General features: G+C 46.3%; 8 protein-coding genes across 8 annotated transcripts; 3 read left to right on the top strand and 5 right to left on the bottom strand.

The window, feature by feature from the left end:
• Nucleotides 1–117: 117 nt before the first annotated feature.
• C8R40DRAFT_1171144 (uncharacterized protein) lies at nucleotides 118–2,793 on the top strand (the record flags this gene model as incomplete). The annotated part of the gene is made up of 6 exons (XM_046231653.1): nucleotides 118–385; nucleotides 438–563; nucleotides 595–1,601; nucleotides 1,661–1,727; nucleotides 1,810–1,978; nucleotides 2,031–2,793. The coding sequence occupies 6 exons, from the start codon at nucleotides 118–120 to the stop codon at nucleotides 2,791–2,793; spliced, it is 2,400 nt and encodes a 799-aa protein (XP_046085620.1).
• A 1,086-nt stretch (nucleotides 2,794–3,879) lies between these two features.
• On the bottom strand, nucleotides 3,880–5,169 carry C8R40DRAFT_287182 (uncharacterized protein). The gene is made up of 2 exons (XM_046234600.1): nucleotides 4,346–5,169; nucleotides 3,880–4,286 (listed from the first exon to the last, which is right to left on the bottom strand). The coding sequence occupies exons 1-2, from the start codon at nucleotides 4,799–4,801 to the stop codon at nucleotides 3,897–3,899; spliced, it is 846 nt and encodes a 281-aa protein (XP_046085619.1). The 5' UTR covers nucleotides 4,802–5,169; the 3' UTR covers nucleotides 3,880–3,896.
• Nucleotides 5,170–9,379: 4,210 nt separating this feature from the next.
• Nucleotides 9,380–10,514, bottom strand: C8R40DRAFT_1237583 (uncharacterized protein; the record flags this gene model as incomplete). Its single annotated transcript, XM_046233439.1, has 4 exons — nucleotides 9,380–9,522; nucleotides 9,593–9,982; nucleotides 10,045–10,386; nucleotides 10,446–10,514. The coding sequence occupies 4 exons, from the start codon at nucleotides 10,512–10,514 to the stop codon at nucleotides 9,412–9,414; spliced, it is 912 nt and encodes a 303-aa protein (XP_046085618.1). The 3' UTR covers nucleotides 9,380–9,411.
• A 300-nt stretch (nucleotides 10,515–10,814) lies between these two features.
• Nucleotides 10,815–11,535, top strand: C8R40DRAFT_1106776 (uncharacterized protein). Its single transcript, XM_046228176.1, has 3 exons — nucleotides 10,815–11,333; nucleotides 11,383–11,423; nucleotides 11,489–11,535. Exons 1-2 carry the CDS (start codon nucleotides 11,114–11,116, stop codon nucleotides 11,421–11,423), a joined length of 261 nt encoding a protein of 86 aa, XP_046085617.1. The 5' UTR covers nucleotides 10,815–11,113; the 3' UTR covers nucleotides 11,489–11,535.
• A 1,047-nt stretch (nucleotides 11,536–12,582) lies between these two features.
• On the bottom strand, nucleotides 12,583–13,721 carry C8R40DRAFT_286949 (uncharacterized protein). The gene is made up of 3 exons (XM_046234599.1): nucleotides 13,700–13,721; nucleotides 13,505–13,646; nucleotides 12,583–13,448 (listed from the first exon to the last, which is right to left on the bottom strand). Exons 2-3 carry the CDS (start codon nucleotides 13,538–13,540, stop codon nucleotides 12,801–12,803), a joined length of 684 nt encoding a protein of 227 aa, XP_046085616.1. The 5' UTR covers nucleotides 13,541–13,646; nucleotides 13,700–13,721; the 3' UTR covers nucleotides 12,583–12,800.
• A 1,010-nt stretch (nucleotides 13,722–14,731) lies between these two features.
• On the top strand, nucleotides 14,732–15,873 carry C8R40DRAFT_286904 (uncharacterized protein). Its single transcript, XM_046234598.1, has 3 exons — nucleotides 14,732–15,199; nucleotides 15,244–15,369; nucleotides 15,427–15,873. Exons 1-3 carry the CDS (start codon nucleotides 14,925–14,927, stop codon nucleotides 15,695–15,697), a joined length of 672 nt encoding a protein of 223 aa, XP_046085615.1. The 5' UTR covers nucleotides 14,732–14,924; the 3' UTR covers nucleotides 15,698–15,873.
• Nucleotides 15,667–16,840, bottom strand: C8R40DRAFT_1106755 (uncharacterized protein). The gene is made up of 5 exons (XM_046228175.1): nucleotides 16,554–16,840; nucleotides 16,417–16,498; nucleotides 16,236–16,353; nucleotides 15,858–16,157; nucleotides 15,667–15,796 (listed from the first exon to the last, which is right to left on the bottom strand). The coding sequence occupies exons 1-5, from the start codon at nucleotides 16,822–16,824 to the stop codon at nucleotides 15,770–15,772; spliced, it is 798 nt and encodes a 265-aa protein (XP_046085614.1). The 5' UTR covers nucleotides 16,825–16,840; the 3' UTR covers nucleotides 15,667–15,769.
• Nucleotides 16,841–17,010: 170 nt separating this feature from the next.
• C8R40DRAFT_1171138 (uncharacterized protein) lies at nucleotides 17,011–17,601 on the bottom strand (the record flags this gene model as incomplete). Its single annotated transcript, XM_046231652.1, has 1 exon — nucleotides 17,011–17,601. One exon carries the CDS (start codon nucleotides 17,599–17,601, stop codon nucleotides 17,011–17,013), a length of 591 nt encoding a protein of 196 aa, XP_046085613.1.
• Nucleotides 17,602–17,913: the final 312 nt, after the last annotated feature.

Here is a 17,913-nt window from a genome sequence, read left to right as displayed (position 1 = left end):
AGCCTCCAGAAACAAAAACAAGCAAAAATATGATCGCCTCCGCGAAAATCACGGCGGTTTTGTCTACTTTCAGAAATGACGGTTGCATCGGTTTATGATTTCTGTTTATTTTGACGCATGTCTTCATGGCGGAAATCAGCTTCCTCTCGTCTTTCCTCTTTTAAAGGCTACATCGCTCAACAAGATTTGCGCAATACTCTGCCTGAAGCCATTTCACGTCAAATTGGTGCTGGTAAAGAACGAGCAGGGAACTTTAAAGAATGGGCTGGCCAGAAGATCAATAGAGGGTATAACAATAACGGTCAGACGAATGCTGGCACAGAGAAAATCTCGCTATTTCCTGGATGGGCAGCGCGTCGGTATCCAGCAACTGGACAGCAGGAAGGTGACTAACTTATCCTTGATTCGCGCATAACGTTCTCAGTTGTCCTTGATAGATTCCTTTGAGATTGAAGTTTTCATCTCCGGATTTGCTACCTCTCGTAGATCGGCCGATGTAATCAGTCGTTCCCAAAGGGCATTCCTAAAGCTTGCGAAAGGCAAGGGCGAATTACTTACATCCTGTTATAACTAACTGTATATTTGATTCCATAGGTTTCGCCGCTCTCCCAAAACTTGAAAGTAACGATAATGAATCAGCTACCACAGGCGTCCTGTTAGAGCCGCGAACCTTAAGTCATTCGACGGAGGATCTTTTGAAATCAGTCAAGCTTCCTCCTAGACCAGAAGACATCTCAGAAGACTATGAGGTGCAATTGCTTGAACGCAAATTTCAGAGTCTTAATGGTATCTCTGAAGATGCAGATTCGTTGCACTCTCCTGTGTATTCGCAATCATCATCCCGCGCTAGTTCAGTCAATGACCTTACGTTGCATGACAACACCCCAGAATCTTCTTACCTCGGTACTGTCGTAAAAAATACAGCAGCAGACGAACTCCGAAAGCTACATGCGAACCTCGAATCTCGTTTACAACCTTTCTGGTCTTCCGTTGTACCCAATAGAACCGTGCGCCTCCGACTATACACGTCCCCGAATCACATCTCGACCCCTTCGAATTCATCGGTGAGTATGGACAACGGGCCCGTATCAATCCAAGATGTTGTCACGGCACCAGATGGGAGCTTCCAAGCACGCTTCACCGTCGGATGGACGGACCTAGCGAATCATCCTGGTGCCGAGCATATTGCTTTTGGTGATCCTGCAGAAGAACATGAATTGCTCGTTGCTGCCGAGTTACTCCCTCTTCCTTCGCCTATATCATCTGTCGCTTCCTCTGCCGCGTCCTCGACAACTGATTTCTCCTCATCGTCACGCCCGTCGAAGAATAATACAACTAGATCGTATCAATCAAATTCTCCATACGACTCGTCAGTGACACTACCGTCAATACCGCCTACCACGCTTCGTATTCCATTAACCTACTCCCCCGTCCGTGTCATATCTGACATCGACGATACTATCAAATATTCGAACGTCACAGGTGGAGCACGCGCAGTGTTTCATAACGTTTTCGTGAAAGAACTGAAAGACCTTGTCATTCCCGGAATGGGGGAGTGGTATGAAGAGATGTGGAAGAAGGGGGTGAGGTTCCATTATGTGGTACATTGTGCTCAGGTTGTTCTCGTAATCAAGAATTGTACTGATTGTCCCTCTTGTAGTCAAATGGACCATTCGAGCTTCTTCCCTTGATTGGAGAATTTTTTCAAATATCGAAACTTCCTCCTGGTAAGCAAATCGTTGGTTCATATACTTATTGCTCCAATGTCGGGCATTATTAATGTCAACACTATGTATCTGCACTGTATAGGTTCAGTAAAACTTCGTTCCTACGCAGGGAAGTCTCTTTTCAGCGGTCTCCTCTCTGCCCCATCCGCTCGTAAACGCGCGGGTGTGCTCGAGATCCTCGATGCGTTTCCAGATTCCAGGTTCATCCTGATAGGTGATTCGGGAGAACAGGATTTGGAGCTTTATACAGAGTACGTTACGAGCCGACTTTTGAAGTTTACTTTTTGTCATTGTTCTGTATAGTTTGGCTCGGGAACGAGCAGATCAGGTGCTTGCAATATTCATTCGGGATACGGGCGAAGGAGAACCGCTGAGTGATCCCACCGGGGATTCGTACGATAAGATAATACCACCACGATCTGCGCCTTCAAGTTTCGACGCCCCCACGTACCCTATCTCCCCTCTCCCAGGAAATTTCTTCAACTCTGCTAATTCTCATTCTGATTCCCGTCCTCCATCGCGTTCTCTGACTCCTCTCAGTATGAATGCTCCCTACACTGCTCGGTCGAGGAAGACTCCTGTTAGTGGTGGTGGACCTAAATCAGCAGACTATTTCAACACGAAACCTCTCACTGCGGAGCCTGACCCGCTTATTGATTTCGGGGATTCTCCAACCACGGCGCAGTCTGCATCGTCTATCGCGCGTCCTCTGACTCTTGGTTCTTCTGTGTCATCATCTATAACACCGTGGACACCCGCAACAACTGCTTCTTCTGTTACACCGAAAACACCGAAAACACCTTGGCTGAATCACTCTAATGCCTCATACACATCTTACACGTCTTTCAAATCTAACAAACGTGGATCCGTGGGATCTATAGGGTCCACCACATCGACCGTGGCCACTGGCCCCGTCGCGCTCGCGCGGATGACGGAATCGGAAAAGAAAGGATACGAGTTGCAGATGAGGGTGTACAAAGCGAGAGGGGTGTTGCCGTTTCGAATAATGTTGAGGGTGTTTAGGGAGCCGGGGGAGTGTGTGGAGACGTGGGATGTTGTTGGGTAGTTGAGGGTTAGTCCTTTGGTGTTTGAGTTATTGGGAGATTAGGGTTTTTGAATTATTGGATGTGTTGTGCCAGTATGTGTCAGTAGGATGGAATGGGACTCTATCTTATATCAATAACTTGTATTTCAGGTATATACATGAGTGGCGTCAATATTGAAAGGGTTTCATTGTATGCAGTTGTACAACAAGGTGTTTTGACAAATGTATCAAGTTCCTAATCAACTATGGTATTCCGCCTTCATGGAAGGCACACTTGCAATTGTAGTGCACTTCAAAATAAAAGCTCTGAAGCGGACAAGATGTTGGTTCAACTCTTAGCTATGCAGTGGGCTCTGGACCATGGCCTGCACTGCGTATGTCCAAAACATTCTCTACGTCTCAGCAACCAAGATGCTTAGCGGCTATATTTGGAGCTTGGAGTTCACCAAAATCATCGGATGGAAGTTGGGACCTATAAGGATCGACTCAAAGGGAAGTGTCGCGGGAAACAATATCGTATCCGAAGAGGCTAAGTCGAGCATATGAGTTACAATGCAGTGGATATACAGTAGGATGGTTCAACTCACCGATTTGAAAATTGTCCTTGCGTGGTTATACAAATATCGATCAAGTCATTGAGAGTCATTGACGCTTTTTCTTATCCCTTCGCTCAATGTTCGAGCACTCGTTAGCGGCGTCCCGCTGTATTCATGCCCATAAACGAACTTAACTCAGGTGTAAATCGGCCAGAACAGAAAATGGAAATGTGGGGTTGACTCCACGAAGGTAGGATTTGAATCTCAACTATGAGGAGCAGTCATTGAAGGTAAAAGCTGCCTGACATATCGATGCAGAAAGGAAACAAACTCGAAAACTTGAAGCGTGTAGCAATCCTCGATCTTCCATGATGAGTAATGTCGAAACTTTGCATAACAAAACATTTTGGAACACTTTGCAGGCAGTACTCCCACGCCTTCTGGTTGTTATCTCATCTCATCTCATCTCCTCTACGATTATCCAAGTCGTTGCTTTCCTCGAGCCTTCACGATCGCTCGAATATTCTCCGTTCTCATAAATGCAAGCAACGATAAACCTAGAACCTTTTGGCGAAGTGTAAATTGAACTTAAACGACGGAAAACAGTAACGAATCTGCCGGTATCCCCGTCTCCCATGCTAACTCATGATCTGTTGTTACCAGGTCCTCGACTTTCCTGAATCGAACCTGGGGTGAATTCGGCCGTTCCGGCGTCAAGACTTTGCTGGGTATGTCATTGACAAACCACGAAGTGTACCGTTGTCGAGAACGCTGGTTCACAATCGGGTCGTGCTTGCGATGAGGAATTGCCAAGGAACCACCTTGGAAATAGGTGAGGCCGACCGTGCTTGGGTCGCACGTGTGATAGGAAAACTGAGGACCAGTTTCCCAGCAAGACAGGGCAACATCTGTATATAGGTATTGTTGAAGATGTTCTTCCTGACCCTGTGTGTAATACTCGGAGGTTTTGTTTTTATCCTGGAAACAAAATCATTGAGTATTCGATGTGGTGGACAGGAGATATCAGTATTACTCACCATTGTTTCGCAATGGACAAAAACATCTTTAAAAGACTCGTCGCACTCATCGAGTGCAAACCTTGCAATGTCGCAGGCAATTGTTTGCAGGTCTGATGCTGCCTTCAGAGTATCGAGAGATTCCCGCATCCTCGCAACTAGACCGTTGAAAGTGGGGTAATGCTCCTGTTCTTTACCCTTTCCAGTGTCCGCAGATCCGACAAGGCATTGCGTACTTGCATCATGTCGAACATCTTCAAAATTATCTTGAAGAGCCTGCAGGTAGTAGGATGCTTCAAGACCGAGCGAGACAGTGGGCGGAGGGCTAGATGGTATGAGATCAAAGCTCGTCAGGTGCGAGCACTCTGGGAGTGGTGCAAGAGGGCCCGAGGAGCCTGAGAATAGATGTGCGGAATCGTCATCGGGCAGCATGAACAGCAGCGGTAGCGCTCTCGGCCCCTCGGGTGTGAACAGCATGTGTCCTAAATGAGGACTCTTGCCCTGGAATATTGGTCAGTATCAATCTTCGACATCGTCGAACAAAGAGTTGCCACACTTACTGTGATAGGTTGGGTATTTATAGAACTAGCGGGTGTGAAAAGCGAAGCAAATCTGACTTGAGATGAAAACTGCAAAGAAATCGTGCTGATCTACTGCTCAAGCTACGTCGATTTGACCCCTCTCATTCTTCTGTCCTGGCTCTCTGAAACACACTTCGTTGTCCAGCCACAGGCTCGAGGAGTTCTGGAGGGCATGTACAGGGCTGTCCTCCAAGATCCCGGTGAACCTAATCACAATTGTGCCGAATCGTTGCGTTGTGTCAAGAATAATAGCTCAAGGTAGCGAACTAGCTACATATCTGGAGTTTTTGCGAAGGAGTGAAGGAGATGGTGACTCGGAGCGTGAGGCCCGGGAAATGTGGGTAGAAGGGAGAATGGGGATTCAGCGATATCTGGTGGTCATATTAAAGTCTTACCGGCGCTCACAAAAATTATCGGATGGAAGTTGCTCAACGTTGACGCGCAACGTACGAGACCTCTGAGGATCGATCCGAGGGGAATTGTCGGGGGGATTGTATCCGGAATGACTGGTACAACTTGCGTGGCCATACAGAGCCATACAGATATCAATCAAATCATTGATGCTTTTTTCTTATCCCTTCGCTCAATGTTCAAACGCTTATTAGCAGGGTCTCGCTGTATTCTGTTTACGCCTATAAACGAACCCAATTCTGTTGTAAATCGGCCAGAACAGAAAATAGAAATGTAGGGCTGACTCCACTTAAGTCCACTCGAAAGCAGGATTTGAGTCTCAACCATGAGGAGCAGTCATTGAAGGCAAAAGCTGCCTGACATATCGATGCAGAAAGGAAATAAACTCGAAAACTCGAAGCGTGTCCAAAGATAGCAATCATCGATCTTCCATGATGCAAGATGACTCAGATGAGCAATGTCGAAACTTTGCATAACAAAACATTTTGGAACACTTTGCAGGCAGTACTCCCACGCCTTCTGGTTGTTATCTCATCTCATCTCATCTCCTCTACGATTATTCAAGTCGTCGATTTCCTCCAGCCTTCACTACCGCTCGAACATTCTCCGTTCTCATAAATGCAAGCAATGATAAACCTGGAACATTTTGGCGAAGTGTAAATTGAACTCAAACGACAGAAAACAGTAACGAATCTGCCGGTATCCCCGTCTCCCATGCTAACTTATGATCTGTTGTTACCAGGTCCTCGACTTTCCTGAATCGAACCTGGGGTGAATTCGGCCGTTCCGGCGTCAAGACTTTGCTGGGTATGTCATTGACAAACCACGAAGCGTGATGCTGTCGGGAACGCTGGTGCACAATCGGGTCGTGCTCGCGATGAGGGATTGCCAAGGAACCACCTTGGAAATGGGTGAGGCCGACCGTGCTCGGGTCGCACGCATGATAAGAAAACTGAGGACCGGTTCCCCAGCAAGACAGGGCAACATCCGGATATAGGTATTGTTGAGGATGTCCTTCCTGACCCTGTTTGTAATACTCGATTATTTTGTTTTTGTCCTGGAAACAAAATTATCGAGTATTAGATGTGGTGGACAGGAGATATCAGTATTACTCACCATTGTTTCGCAATGGACAAAAACATTCTCAAAAGACTCGTCACACTCATCGAGTGCAAACCTTGCCATGTCGCAGGCAATTGTTTGTAGGTCTGATGCCACGTTCAAAGTACCAGGAGATTCCCTCATCCTCGCGACTAGATTGTTGAAAGTGGGATAATGCTCCCATTCTCGTCCCTTTCTAGTTTCCATAGACCCGACAAGGCATTGTGTACTTGCATTATGTCGAACATCTTCAAAATTATCTTGAAGAGCCTGCAGGTAGTAGGATGCTTCAAGACCAAGTGAGACGGTGGGCGGAGGGGTAGACGGTATGAGATCAAAGCTCGTCAGGTGCGAACACCTGGAGAGCGGCGACAGAGGGCCCGAGGAGATTGGAGACAGAGAATCATCATTAGGCGGCATGAACAGCAGCGGTAGCGCTGTCGGCCCCTCGGGTGTGAACACCATGTGTCCTAGATGAGGACCCTTGCCCTGGAATATTGGTCAGTCTCAATCTTTGACATCGTCGAACGAAGAGTTGCCACACTTACTGTGATAGGTTGGGTAATTATAGAGCTAGCCGTTGTGAAAAGCGAAGCAAATCGAACTTGGGCTGAAACCATCGCTAAACATGCGCTGTGTCGAACGAGAAGATGATGTCCAGGAATAGGATTCACCAGGATTTGCCAAAAATGCACCATCAAGGTTTGTCTTTTATGCCGTTCATGGTATATTTGTTGTATTGAAGACATGATCAGGGACCCTCTATCGCTCCAAGGCCTCAGAGTGATTATCTAGCAAGTTGAAGAGTTGAGAATTCAACATCACTCCCTTGCTCGATGACTCGTCGAAATGCAATACACGTAAGTACCTCTTGTTCATAGTATCATCTGTCAAGAAATAATATACTTACGACGCGTATTCATCGTGCTGCTCCAGATCATATCGGTTTCCCTAGAAAGGAACTTAACAGCTTGAAGATCGTACTTGGTATTTGTTGTCCCAAAGACTGGGGAAACCGCTTTGACCTCTTGTTACATCCTCGCTTACCGCCCATCTTTTTCCACCAGCCCTTTCAAACCCTTCTAGCGCTGTGGAACTTTTGACCTGTTTTGGCCTGACTGAAATTGGCTAGCTCAGCTCTCGCTCGCCTTGGATCCGCCGAATGCCTGACCTTGTTCAACTTGCGCTTTACATGCTGCAAATATATTCAGAACGATAGATTATCACCTGAATAATGATCCCCGTACCTGTGTGTAATCTATTTGCTCTTTCCTAGAAATCTTCGCAAGTGATTGCCGTCGTTATCCTTCGTCCACCGCCTTGTGCTCGTGCCACATTTTTCTCGGAGACCCCCGCACAGCGGAGCGAGCAACAAAGTGGTTTTTTGTTTTTTTCTCTCATGCCACCGTCCTCCGTTCTGCTCATACCACTGTCAGCTTCAATTTATCTAGCTGGATGTATCAGAACATCCTATGTTTATCCCATCCTCAATTTGTGGAACATCCAGTTTCTAAACGTGATACTGACATAGTGATTCGCGAAACGATGACGCGTCCCTTCGGCGAGAGGGACGATAGCAGCTGATTCTTGGAACAAAGCAAACAACGGCTCTTGATGGTGGCTTACCGAAATGAGTGACTACAATCCTGGACCCACAAATATTTCATAAATGGGCAAAAATTCATGCCGCGTTTGAAAGTCCTTCACTCATTGTTTGCGCATGGAGCGTGGAAGAATGGTATTTTTCTCCATTAGTGATTTGGACTTATGCATTTCTAATGCAATACTTACAGTATGTCTGCTCGAGATTCAAGATTCCAGAAGTTCGACACCGTGGGCCTGCTGTATTCCGGACCACTGATCCCGGAGCTCTGAACAAGAGAAACCGCTAGAAGACCGCCGCGGTATAATATTGCTTGTTTATGATTCTTCATGAACAGGTTCTTGATATGGATTGGTCTACTGGACTCGCAGCCGAATTGACAGGTACAGCAGACCCAAAAGTCAGCTGAATGACCATGTCTAATCCATCTTTTCATTTGATGTACATACCTAGACTAGGTTCTATTCTGTTCTATTGTATCCGCGCTGTCGCTTAGCTGGTGTTGCTGGTCTACCACTCAAACTACGTCGATTCGACCCCTCACATTATTCGGTTCTGGGTCTTCAAAACAAGCTTTGTTATCCAACCACAAGCTAAAGAAGTTGTAGAGCATGTACAGGGTTTTTCTCCTGGGGCAATGAGTGACCGTCCATTGTTCCAAGATCACCGTGCATCCAATCACAAAGCGCCGAATCGGAGGTGAGCTGTGTCAACAATCACAGCTCGAAGTAGCGAACTCGCTCTGTATTTTGAGATTTTGCGAAGGAGTGAAAGAGATTGTGAGCGCAAGGACCAGAAAGTGTGCATAGAAGGGAAGGAAGTGCGAGTAGAAGGGAAATGGATTCAGCAATATCTGGCGGTCATATTGAAACTTGACTGGCGCTCACAAAAATCATCTGATGGAAGTTGCAACGTTGGACGCGTAACGTATGAGACCTCTGAGAATCGACCCGAGGGGAGTTGTCGGGGGCCATATGAATATCAATCAAATCATTGATGCCACTTTTTTTTTCTTATCCCTTTGCTCAGCGCTCAAGCACTCATTGACATCAGCGGCGTCTGGTTGATTCTGCATACTTCCATCAACAAAGTGCACCGGCCAGAATAGAAAGCTGCCCTCACTATCGAAAGCGGGATCCGTAACACAGAATAGCACAGAATATGTACAACGGCACTTTCAGTAATTATGAGCAGTAGTCATTGAAGGTTAAAAAAAGCTGCCTGACGCATCTCGGTGCATGGAGAAATAGGCAAGATATACCGGTTGAAAACCTTTGAAAACATAAAACGTGACAAAAAATAGTACTTATCTTCGATCTTGCAATATGATGAGCAATGTTGAAACTTTGATTTTGGAACTTTGCATTCGGCGCTCCCACGCCTCCAACTCGTTATCTCAATCTCATCTCATCTCCTCTCCTCTTCTCCAGTACGGATGGTTGCTCTCCTCGAGCTCCACTGGGATCACTCAAAAACGCTCTTCGTTCGTCCTCATCCAGATCCTAGAAAACTAATTCTGCAACATCCGTTGATTGAAATTCACAAGGAAAACAGTAACGATCCTGCTGGTACTCCTGTTACTAACCCATCTCTTCCCATAACCTTCTCCAGGTCCTCAACTTCTTTTACCTTAACCTGGGGTATATCTAATAGGTCCGGCGTCAAGACTTTATTGCCGACGCGCGGTGCGTAACAGCTATTCCGTATCCGTTGAGCTGCATAACATTGCCCCACATGCTGTCGCACAACTGCATCTTGCTCACGATCCGGAATCGACAAGGATCCCCTTTGGCACCGTTGGCAAGAGATGGGGTCGAATGCTTCCAGGTTGCACCCATGATAGGAAAACTGAGAACCAGCTTCCCAGCAAGACAGGACCGTATCTCCGGAGCTGGGATATGGGGACTGCGGATGGTGATCTTCCTGGCCCTTCGTATAATTCACGTTGATTATCTTTTTATCCTGAAAACATAATCATCGAGAATTAGATGTGGTGATCAGGAGATATTAGTAGTAATGCTCACCGTTGTTTTGCAACGGATAAAGACGTCTTCGGAAGACTGGTCGGGGTCATCAAGTTGAAAAGTAGGAAATCCGACATTGCATATGTATCGCCCAACTGTGTCAAGATGAACCTCTTTAAATTGAGGGTGAAGAGCCTGCTGCTTGGCCATGTCAAGACTGAGCAAGACCGGCGTGGGCAGAGGGGTAGATGGTATCGAATCAAAGCTCGTCAAGTGCGAGCACTCGGGAAGCAGTGTCAGAGGGTCTGAGGAGAATGACGGTAGAGAATCTTGATCAATGAGCATGAAAAGTCGCGGCGTCTCATTCGTGGACAACAAGTGTCTGAATGGAGGACCCTTGCCCTAGATTATTGGTCAGTCTCATTCTTCAACATCGTTGAGCAAGGAGTTGCCACGCTTACTGTGATGGGTGGGACAAATGTAGAATCTGTTGTCAAAAGCGGAGCAGTTCCAACCGGGAATGAACACATTGTGTCGATTGAGAAGAGGATATAGTCTAGGAATGGGTTTTGTCAGAAGTACGCCACCAAGGTCTGTCTTTTATACCGTTCACGGTATAAAGTTGTTGTATTGAAAGCATGATCAAGGAACCTCTGTTGCTTCAAGGCCTCAGACCGGTCATCTAGCAAGTTGACGAGTTGAGAATTAAACATCACTCGCTTCCTCGATGACTCGTCGAAATGCAATACACGTGAGTACCTTCTTCCATGGTATTATCTGTCAATAAATGATATACTTACAATGCGTACCCACCGTGCTGCTCCAGATCATATCGGTTTCTTCCCAGAAAGGAGCCCAACAGCTTGAAGATCGTACTTGGTATTTGTGCTCCTAAAAAGCGGTAAAACAGCTTTTACTTCTCGTTAGTACGACCTCGCTTACCACCCACATTTTCCACCAGCCTTTTTGAAAATTTCTAGAGCTTTGGAACTCTTGACCTGTTTTGACCTGACCGAAATTGGCTAGCTCAGTTCTCGCTCACCTTGGATCCGCCGAATTCCTACCCTTGTTCAACTTGCGCCTTACATGCTGCAAATATATTCAGAACGATAGATTATCACCCTGAATAATGATCCCCGTACCTTTGTGTAATCTTTTTGCTCTTTCCTGGAAAGCTTCGCAAGTGATCGCCGTCGTTATCCCTCGTCCACCGCCTTGTGCTCGCGCCACATTTTTCTCGGAGACCCCCGCACGGCGGAGTGAGCAAAGTGAGTTTCTGTTCTTTTCTCTCATGCCACCGTCCTCCTTTCTGCTCATACCACTGTCAGCATCATCTTATTTCACCAGAGGTATCAGAATATCCCACGATTATCCCATCCTTATTTGTGTAACATCCAGAGCCTAAATGCAACACTAGCATGGTGACTGCGAAACGATGACGCGCCCATCCGGCAAGAAGGATGATAGTAGATGATTCTCGGAACGTAGCAAACAGCGCCTTGACATATTGCTAGAATACAGGCTCATGATGGTGGCTTACCGAAATGACTGACAATCCTGGACCCACAAATATTCAACAAATGAACAAAAACTCATGCTGCGTTTGAAAGACCTTCACTCATTGTTTGCGCATGGAGCGTGGAAGAACGGTACTTTGCTCCATTAGTGATTTGGACTCATGCATTAATGCGATGCTTATGTCTGCTCGGAATTGATTCCAGAAGTTCGACATTGCGGGCCCGCTGCATCCCGGACTACCAATTCCGGACCTCTGAAGAAGAGAAACCGCTAGGAAATCGCCGCGGTATATCGCTTGTTTATGATTCTTCATGAACAGGATCTTGATATGGATTCAAGGTCTACCTGAATCACAGCCGGATTGACAGGTAAAGCAGCCCCCAAAAGTAAGACGAATTAGCGTGTCTAATCCATCTTTTTCATTTGATGTACATACCTAGGTCAGGTTCTATCTTATCCACAACGTCGCTTAACAGCGTTACTGCGAAGAGATGGAGAGAGATGGAGCTTCTGGTCTGCTGCTCAAGGTACCGAACCTACGTCGAATTGACCTGCCTCGTTATTCAACCGGATTGATGTATAGACAATCGCTGGTGTGGCGCTCTGAGAACAGACGTGGGGATCGAGTGTGGTATCCTCTGCAATAATTTTGCACGTTAAGATGACTTAGTATGGCAGCCTTCTACTGTAATTATAACTGGTTGTAGTGGTATGATCTAAATGAGCAAATTGCCTCGCACTCGAAGTACTGCATTCCTGCGAACAGTCCAAATAACTGAGTAGACGCCTGTAGACGCTGGTAGCTAATGGCCCCTATGTAGCCATCGATGGCGAGAACAATGTGCAAAGAAAAGTTTGACATTCTCACGGTTGTTCTTCGTTCCTCTCATTCACCATCGATAATGACCGGCACTCAACTTCAAACTACTTAAGCTTGCGCCGCAAAGTCTTCCAAACAGATCTTGTTTCATGAAATTTACTGTTCATAATACATAATGCATAGTGGACATGAAGTCAAGGATGTAACAAGACTGAAAATTTCTAAACCACATATTTTGTGTATCAACAAAGGCATTCTTTTTCTCATAATCGCTCGAGGTGAGCAAGGACCATCGCAAGAGGGCTGATGATCGGTTTCGGGGTCCAACTTGGTGGACTCGAAAGACCAGGACTGGGTCTTATGTTAGGCCGGAGTCGTTGGAGAGTTCGCTGGCTTGTCTGCTCAACTATCGGATCGCGTGGATCATTATTGGGATTGGGTGAGAACCAGTTACTCTTCCTATCTCTGCTAGTTTTCTTCAAGGTTTTTGGCAGTTTGTGAGGCTCGAAGGAAAACTTTGGACCGGTTTTTTTGCAGGACAGGTCGACGTCGGGCTTGAGTGGCAGGGACTCTTGGGTGGGATCGGATCCCGTCCACTGCGCGTAATATACGTGATTGTTAACTTTGTCCTGAAATTAACAAGCACGTATATTAGGTGCTGTGGTTGGAGACATTTAGTGGGACATACCATTGGAGGGCAACGGACTAGCGGTTCACTGGGAACATCAGATAACTTGTCGCGATGCCGCGCCAAAACAAAAACTCGATGGCCGTGTTTGCGAGCTTGTGGCTCATATACGCTAGGTACTTTGGATTTGGCAGTAGTTTCGTGACGGGCTGAACCATACACAGGACCAACATTGTCGTTAGGCCCATGCCTTTCTTGAAACCGGCGAACATAGGCCTGCGCCTTAAATTGATATCGTTCAATAGGCGGAGGTGTTGGAGGTGCCGATCTCATCGAGTCCGAGCTTCCAGATGAATGGGAATATGCCAGTGACGGAGGGCCGAACGAAGAGCGAATGGTCAGTGATGACTCTCGTGATCGCGTCGGTGGCGATAAAGGCTGCCCAAGACATCCATGTATGGTGCAAGGGCACCATCGGTACAAATTCGGATCCATATCCTGTTGTGATGAAGGTCAGTCACTGTACACGAAGACGAAAACGGATCACCACTTACTTTAGTCTGACAGTGATGAAAGTTGAGGCTAGTCATCGCAAGGTAGACGACGAGTCAAAGTCGAGAGGCTCTTATCCGATGGCTGTTTCAGTAGATCAAGCGACGAGGAATCGGCTGGAATTTGTTGTAGCTTTCCTCGCACGTAGGTCTCTTTTATACATTTATGCCTCGCAAATTCGCTAATCAATGTGCAATTTACAGGTGTCTATAATATTATTTATTTTCATAGCATTGCACTGAAGTTTTTCGCAAATGTGGGATCAGCATGTTCGACCATATGTCTACGTCTACATAACAAACTCAGACTCATATATTCACCTCCATTTGCCTAAGTCCGTCCCTGGCTATGGTTCACTCGAATTCAGTCAGCACATGTCTATTTTTCGTCGGGGTTTTTCTCTCCAACACGATGCAAATATGTTCAAAGTGTCAATTTTTGGCAGTTGCGGAGATATGCTATAGGTCTAGGAGACATTCCGGGATTCTAACGCTTCATGGAAGGCACGTTGAAGCTTTCTAACAATCTATGATTTACCGGAATTTTAGGAAGGCACTTTAATATGTCGTCAAGCCTCGAGTGCGGAACGTCGTGGTACTTCAAGCTTGTGATTTTGTAGTGTCCAAGTCAAAGTTGCGCCTACAGTTGCCCACAGTGTCATGTTTGAACATGATACACGATGAACGATTTGCTAGAGATGAGTTTAGGACGCTAGGCTGCTAACAAGAATATATTAAAGAGTCATGTTGATAGGATCCCACTAGGGATTGAAGGTCATGCCGATTCTTGGGTATAACGTCTTTTTCAGGAGAAGGTAATTTGGGTCCAAAAATCCCTCAAAGACTGGTTATAGTTGTCGGAATCCCCAAACTTTGTACAGGCGATCGCAATATCGTGTAACCATTCACATTGCTCAGGATTGAGGAGAGGAGTCATTGTAAGTAGTTGTTTTCAAAATGCTGCTCAAACCCAGTACTCAGCCAAGAAACAAGAGAACAGTGATCAACCTCTTATCTGTGATACTTCTCACACTCATTTCGACAATCTGGCAGTGTGAATGGATGAACTTCAGAATAGCTTGGATCACATAAAGGTAACATTTCTGAGTTCATTCCTTGCTCCCCGGGCAGTCCTGAATATCCTATAAAAATCCCGATCATGACCGAGGAGCGCTGTTGTCTGTTGTCTCTAGTCTTTCGAGCGCCGTATGCTGCCCATATGACTCATGCACTCATACCCTCATGGTGACTTGGATGACTCAGAACAAGATCTGGAAGCTATAGGAGCTTTTGTACCCACGACACGTTAAGACGGGTTCCTTCAAGGATGGCTTGATGTTGAATTCTACCCTTAGCCAGGGCCGCGCAGTGGACTTTGGACCGGGCAACACCCACAACTCTTTGCTTCCCAACGTTAACGACCATGCCTCCAATCTGGAGAATGACTCCCGATGAGCTGAAGGAAAATCTTACTCGACTGACTGTTATTCTTCAGAGGTCAATGGACCATGCGTCTCAGCACAGGCTGATCAACCAGGTAATTCCACTCCTACAACCCTACTATGACGAGGCTGTTGTGTTATGGGAGCATCACTGGTTGGGGATTGTCCCTGCCATGGTTGATTCAGACGCGCGCCGCAAGTGGTTCCAAGATGTCGACGAGGCTCTCCGTGAAGATCGAGTTCCTGCACCTGACGAGTGAGTTTTAATAATACAAATAGACTGAACTAATACTCTCATAGTATCACGTCGTGGTGTCTCCGTGCCTTTGTCGCTTTTGCTGCACTGCAGGCTATGCACACTCATGACATGGGCTATTTGGATGAACGAGTGAACGGGAGCATTAAGCAACATGTCATGAGAGAATCGTAAGTGTATATTTGGGTCGTCCTCAGGCTCACAGATCAGTAAACACACTCCTTCAGCTACATTCAGATCGCAGGAGGACCACCACCGACCCCGGTTCCTCAGCCCATTCCACAAACTGGAATAAACCTAGTTGGCACGAAGCTTCATATGAAGGACTTGAACACAGGACACGATACAGAATACGAAGTCGTCGACTATGGTCACGCTACTCTTAGTGGTGATATATATATTCTTGAATATATGACGTTGGGAGGGCCTCAAACTCGCATCGTCTCACAGGAGGAGTTATTAGAGGAACTGGCATCACAACAATCATCGCGTCGTTGAATCCCAGTCATTCCCATTGTTCCCCATCTACAGTCTACAAGTCCTCTAATAATATCTTTATCTTTACTCTCCTCATGCGATCGATTTGCTCTCCACTCGCTAAATATTATCCACACTGGTAAGCTCGGGGTGTTGTGTCCCTAAGAACGGAAGCCTTGACCTTGACCTCGATTATTGGAAACGCGCTCTTTTTCCGATTCTGGATGTGAGCTTCGGGATGCGGAGGCGCACCAGGAACATAAGGATGGTAGATTAAAAGTTCGCCAGGAACTGGGGGACGAGAGTGTCGAAGAGGTTGAGGACGATTGAGGATAATGATTGGAGGGGATCTAGAAGATTCTGAGAACGAGCCTATTGGTGTTGTGGAAGTTGGGGTAGGAGATTCGGGTATCGAGGATGAATGTGAAGGTTCAAGCTCAAGTGAAGCGTGGGTGAGTCGAGATTTCCAAGAACGAAATGGCTGATAAAACGTGGATGAGCAGAGTGGACTTGAGGGCACTGATGACAGCCAAAAACACATGAATGTTATCATACTGACCAGTTGTGTTTTCCTAGATTCTGCTATAACCCAATCATAATCAACCGCAACGGCTTTCGCGCGTTCCCGCCTCTTGACACTGTCTTCTTCCGTATCCTCATATGTGGGTTCCCGATATCTTACAGATTGAGGATCAATGAACAGTTTGTATTCGTCATTAAAAAAGACATGTCGGACGTACTGAGGCGGGGGTTTTGGAGGTGGTGGATGGATATTGATGAGTCTTGGTTCTTCGGTACCAGCGTTGGAAAGTAATTTGAATACTGTGGTTTTTGTTTGAGTAAGTATCTGTACGATATCAATATGGAAAACGCGTACAAATGGGCTCTAGATTCGAAGGAGCACTGGGTTCGGAATCGACATCTGTTGAATGTTTTCCTTTTCTTCGTTTTTTTCGAGGAACGTCGACCACCGCGAATTCCAATGACTCGTGCAGTCTTTTGTACAGGATGTTTTGAAGCAGGGACCGGTATTCGCTATCGAGCTCGTGCTCAGAGGTAACAGGGTCATCGTCAAAGGTAATTTCAGTGCGGGAAGTTTTCTCGGTGGGTGTACGAGTAAGATAAGGATTGACGAAACGCGGTAACATGATGGTAACAGAAAGACCGTGGATTAAGTACTCGTGACCACGTATAAAAAACGACTTTGATTTTAGCGTGGAGGAGAACACTAATTTCGTCGATCTAGTCAGAGCTAGAGCCTGGAGATTTATTTCTGTTAAAAGCTTCTTCAAGTGCTCGAATTCATACATAGTGGAAGGACACAAACTCGGTCGTCAAAGAAAGGGCCTTAACCTCTCGAAAATCGGGTCAAATTGAAGCCGAAGATTGTTATACGTTTCCTCCAGTTCCACACACGTCGCTTCGTGTTCCGCTATTTCTATCTTGTGTAGTTTCTTCTCCCTTTCCAATTCCATTTCCAGATCCTCTATTTTTTTGCTCATTTCTCTCTCCTCTTCCTCTGCTTCCCTCTTCCTCTTCTGCACCTCCTCCTCGTTCCTTTTCATATCCTCTTCCAGCCTCTTCTTTTTCTCCCTCAATTCCATAGTTTTTGCCTTCCAATACCTAGACTTTTCCCGAAGATTGTCAACAGTTCTCTCCAGTTCGGCTGTTTCTGCTACCAGTTTCTCGAAATTGCCCTTCTGTTTGCTTTTATCTTCGTCGCTATCTGCTTTAGAAAGAGGATGAGAAGGTTGTTTCCTTTCTTCGTCATTGTCGGCTTTGGAAGGGGAAGGAGGAAGTCGTTGTTTTCTTCGAGCAGCATGGGCAGCAGCAACTCGGGCCTGCCTATCTGCCTTTGAAGTCCTTCGTTTACGTCCAAACCCGAGTTTAGAGGCTTTATCTAGCTGTTTTTCTATGTTCCGCATAAATTCGGTGGAGTCGGATACGTTGAAAATGGTGTATATGAGTAGGAGCGAGGATTCGACGCGTCCGCGAACAGAGAAATGAAATGCGCGCCTAAAGTGCCCAGATTAATTGCTTTATTGAGAATACGAATAACTTCATAACTTATAAGCGCGGTAGGCGCCGGTCGACACGATTGCATCGGTCTTGTTGCACGGCAAAAGCACAAGAGGAACAAAGGCGCAACACAGCGGTGGTAAGAGCTTAATCAGCCTATCCGCGGGGATGATTATTCCTTGTGAAAAGTTTATTTTGCTTTGTTCGCCCAGTGCTTC

The sequence above is a fragment of the Lentinula edodes genome (assembly GCF_021015755.1).
Source record: "Lentinula edodes strain Le(Bin) 0899 ss11 chromosome Unknown C8R40scaffold_20, whole genome shotgun sequence".
In the NCBI taxonomy this organism is placed as follows: Eukaryota; Fungi; Basidiomycota; class Agaricomycetes; order Agaricales; family Omphalotaceae; genus Lentinula; species Lentinula edodes.
Note: the sequence above shows the minus strand (reverse complement) of the source record. Positions and strands in the feature narration are given on the sequence as shown.

What these genes read in the sequence shown, in the direction of transcription:
- C8R40DRAFT_1106755 (XM_046228175.1), bottom strand. Translation starts at nt 16,824, where the DNA reads ATGTTACCGCGTTTCGTCAATCCTTATCTTACTCGTACACCCACCGAG. An exon ending in TTCGAATCTAGAGCCCATTT is followed by an intron (nt 16,499 to 16,553) that starts GTACGCGTTTTC and finishes CAAAAACCACAG; the next exon opens with TATTCAAATTACTTTCCAAC. An exon ending in TTCCAATAATCGAGGTCAAG is followed by an intron (nt 15,797 to 15,857) that starts GTCAAGGCTTCC and finishes GATAATATTTAG; the next exon opens with CGAGTGGAGAGCAAATCGAT.
- C8R40DRAFT_286904 (XM_046234598.1), top strand. Translation starts at nt 14,925, where the DNA reads ATGCCTCCAATCTGGAGAATGACTCCCGATGAGCTGAAGGAAAATCTT. An exon ending in CGAGTTCCTGCACCTGACGA is followed by an intron (nt 15,200 to 15,243) that starts GTGAGTTTTAAT and finishes ATACTCTCATAG; the next exon opens with TATCACGTCGTGGTGTCTCC. An exon ending in CAACATGTCATGAGAGAATC is followed by an intron (nt 15,370 to 15,426) that starts GTAAGTGTATAT and finishes ACACTCCTTCAG; the next exon opens with CTACATTCAGATCGCAGGAG.
- C8R40DRAFT_286949 (XM_046234599.1), bottom strand. Translation starts at nt 13,540, where the DNA reads ATGACTAGCCTCAACTTTCATCACTGTCAGACTAAA. An exon ending in TTCATCACTGTCAGACTAAA is followed by an intron (nt 13,449 to 13,504) that starts GTAAGTGGTGAT and finishes TCATCACAACAG; the next exon opens with GATATGGATCCGAATTTGTA.
- C8R40DRAFT_1106776 (XM_046228176.1), top strand. Translation starts at nt 11,114, where the DNA reads ATGATCCCCGTACCTTTGTGTAATCTTTTTGCTCTTTCCTGGAAAGCT. An exon ending in ATCATCTTATTTCACCAGAG is followed by an intron (nt 11,334 to 11,382) that starts GTATCAGAATAT and finishes TGTAACATCCAG; the next exon opens with AGCCTAAATGCAACACTAGC.
- C8R40DRAFT_287182 (XM_046234600.1), bottom strand. Translation starts at nt 4,801, where the DNA reads ATGCTGTTCACACCCGAGGGGCCGAGAGCGCTACCGCTGCTGTTCATG. An exon ending in TTGTCCATTGCGAAACAATG is followed by an intron (nt 4,287 to 4,345) that starts GTGAGTAATACT and finishes TTTTGTTTCCAG; the next exon opens with GATAAAAACAAAACCTCCGA.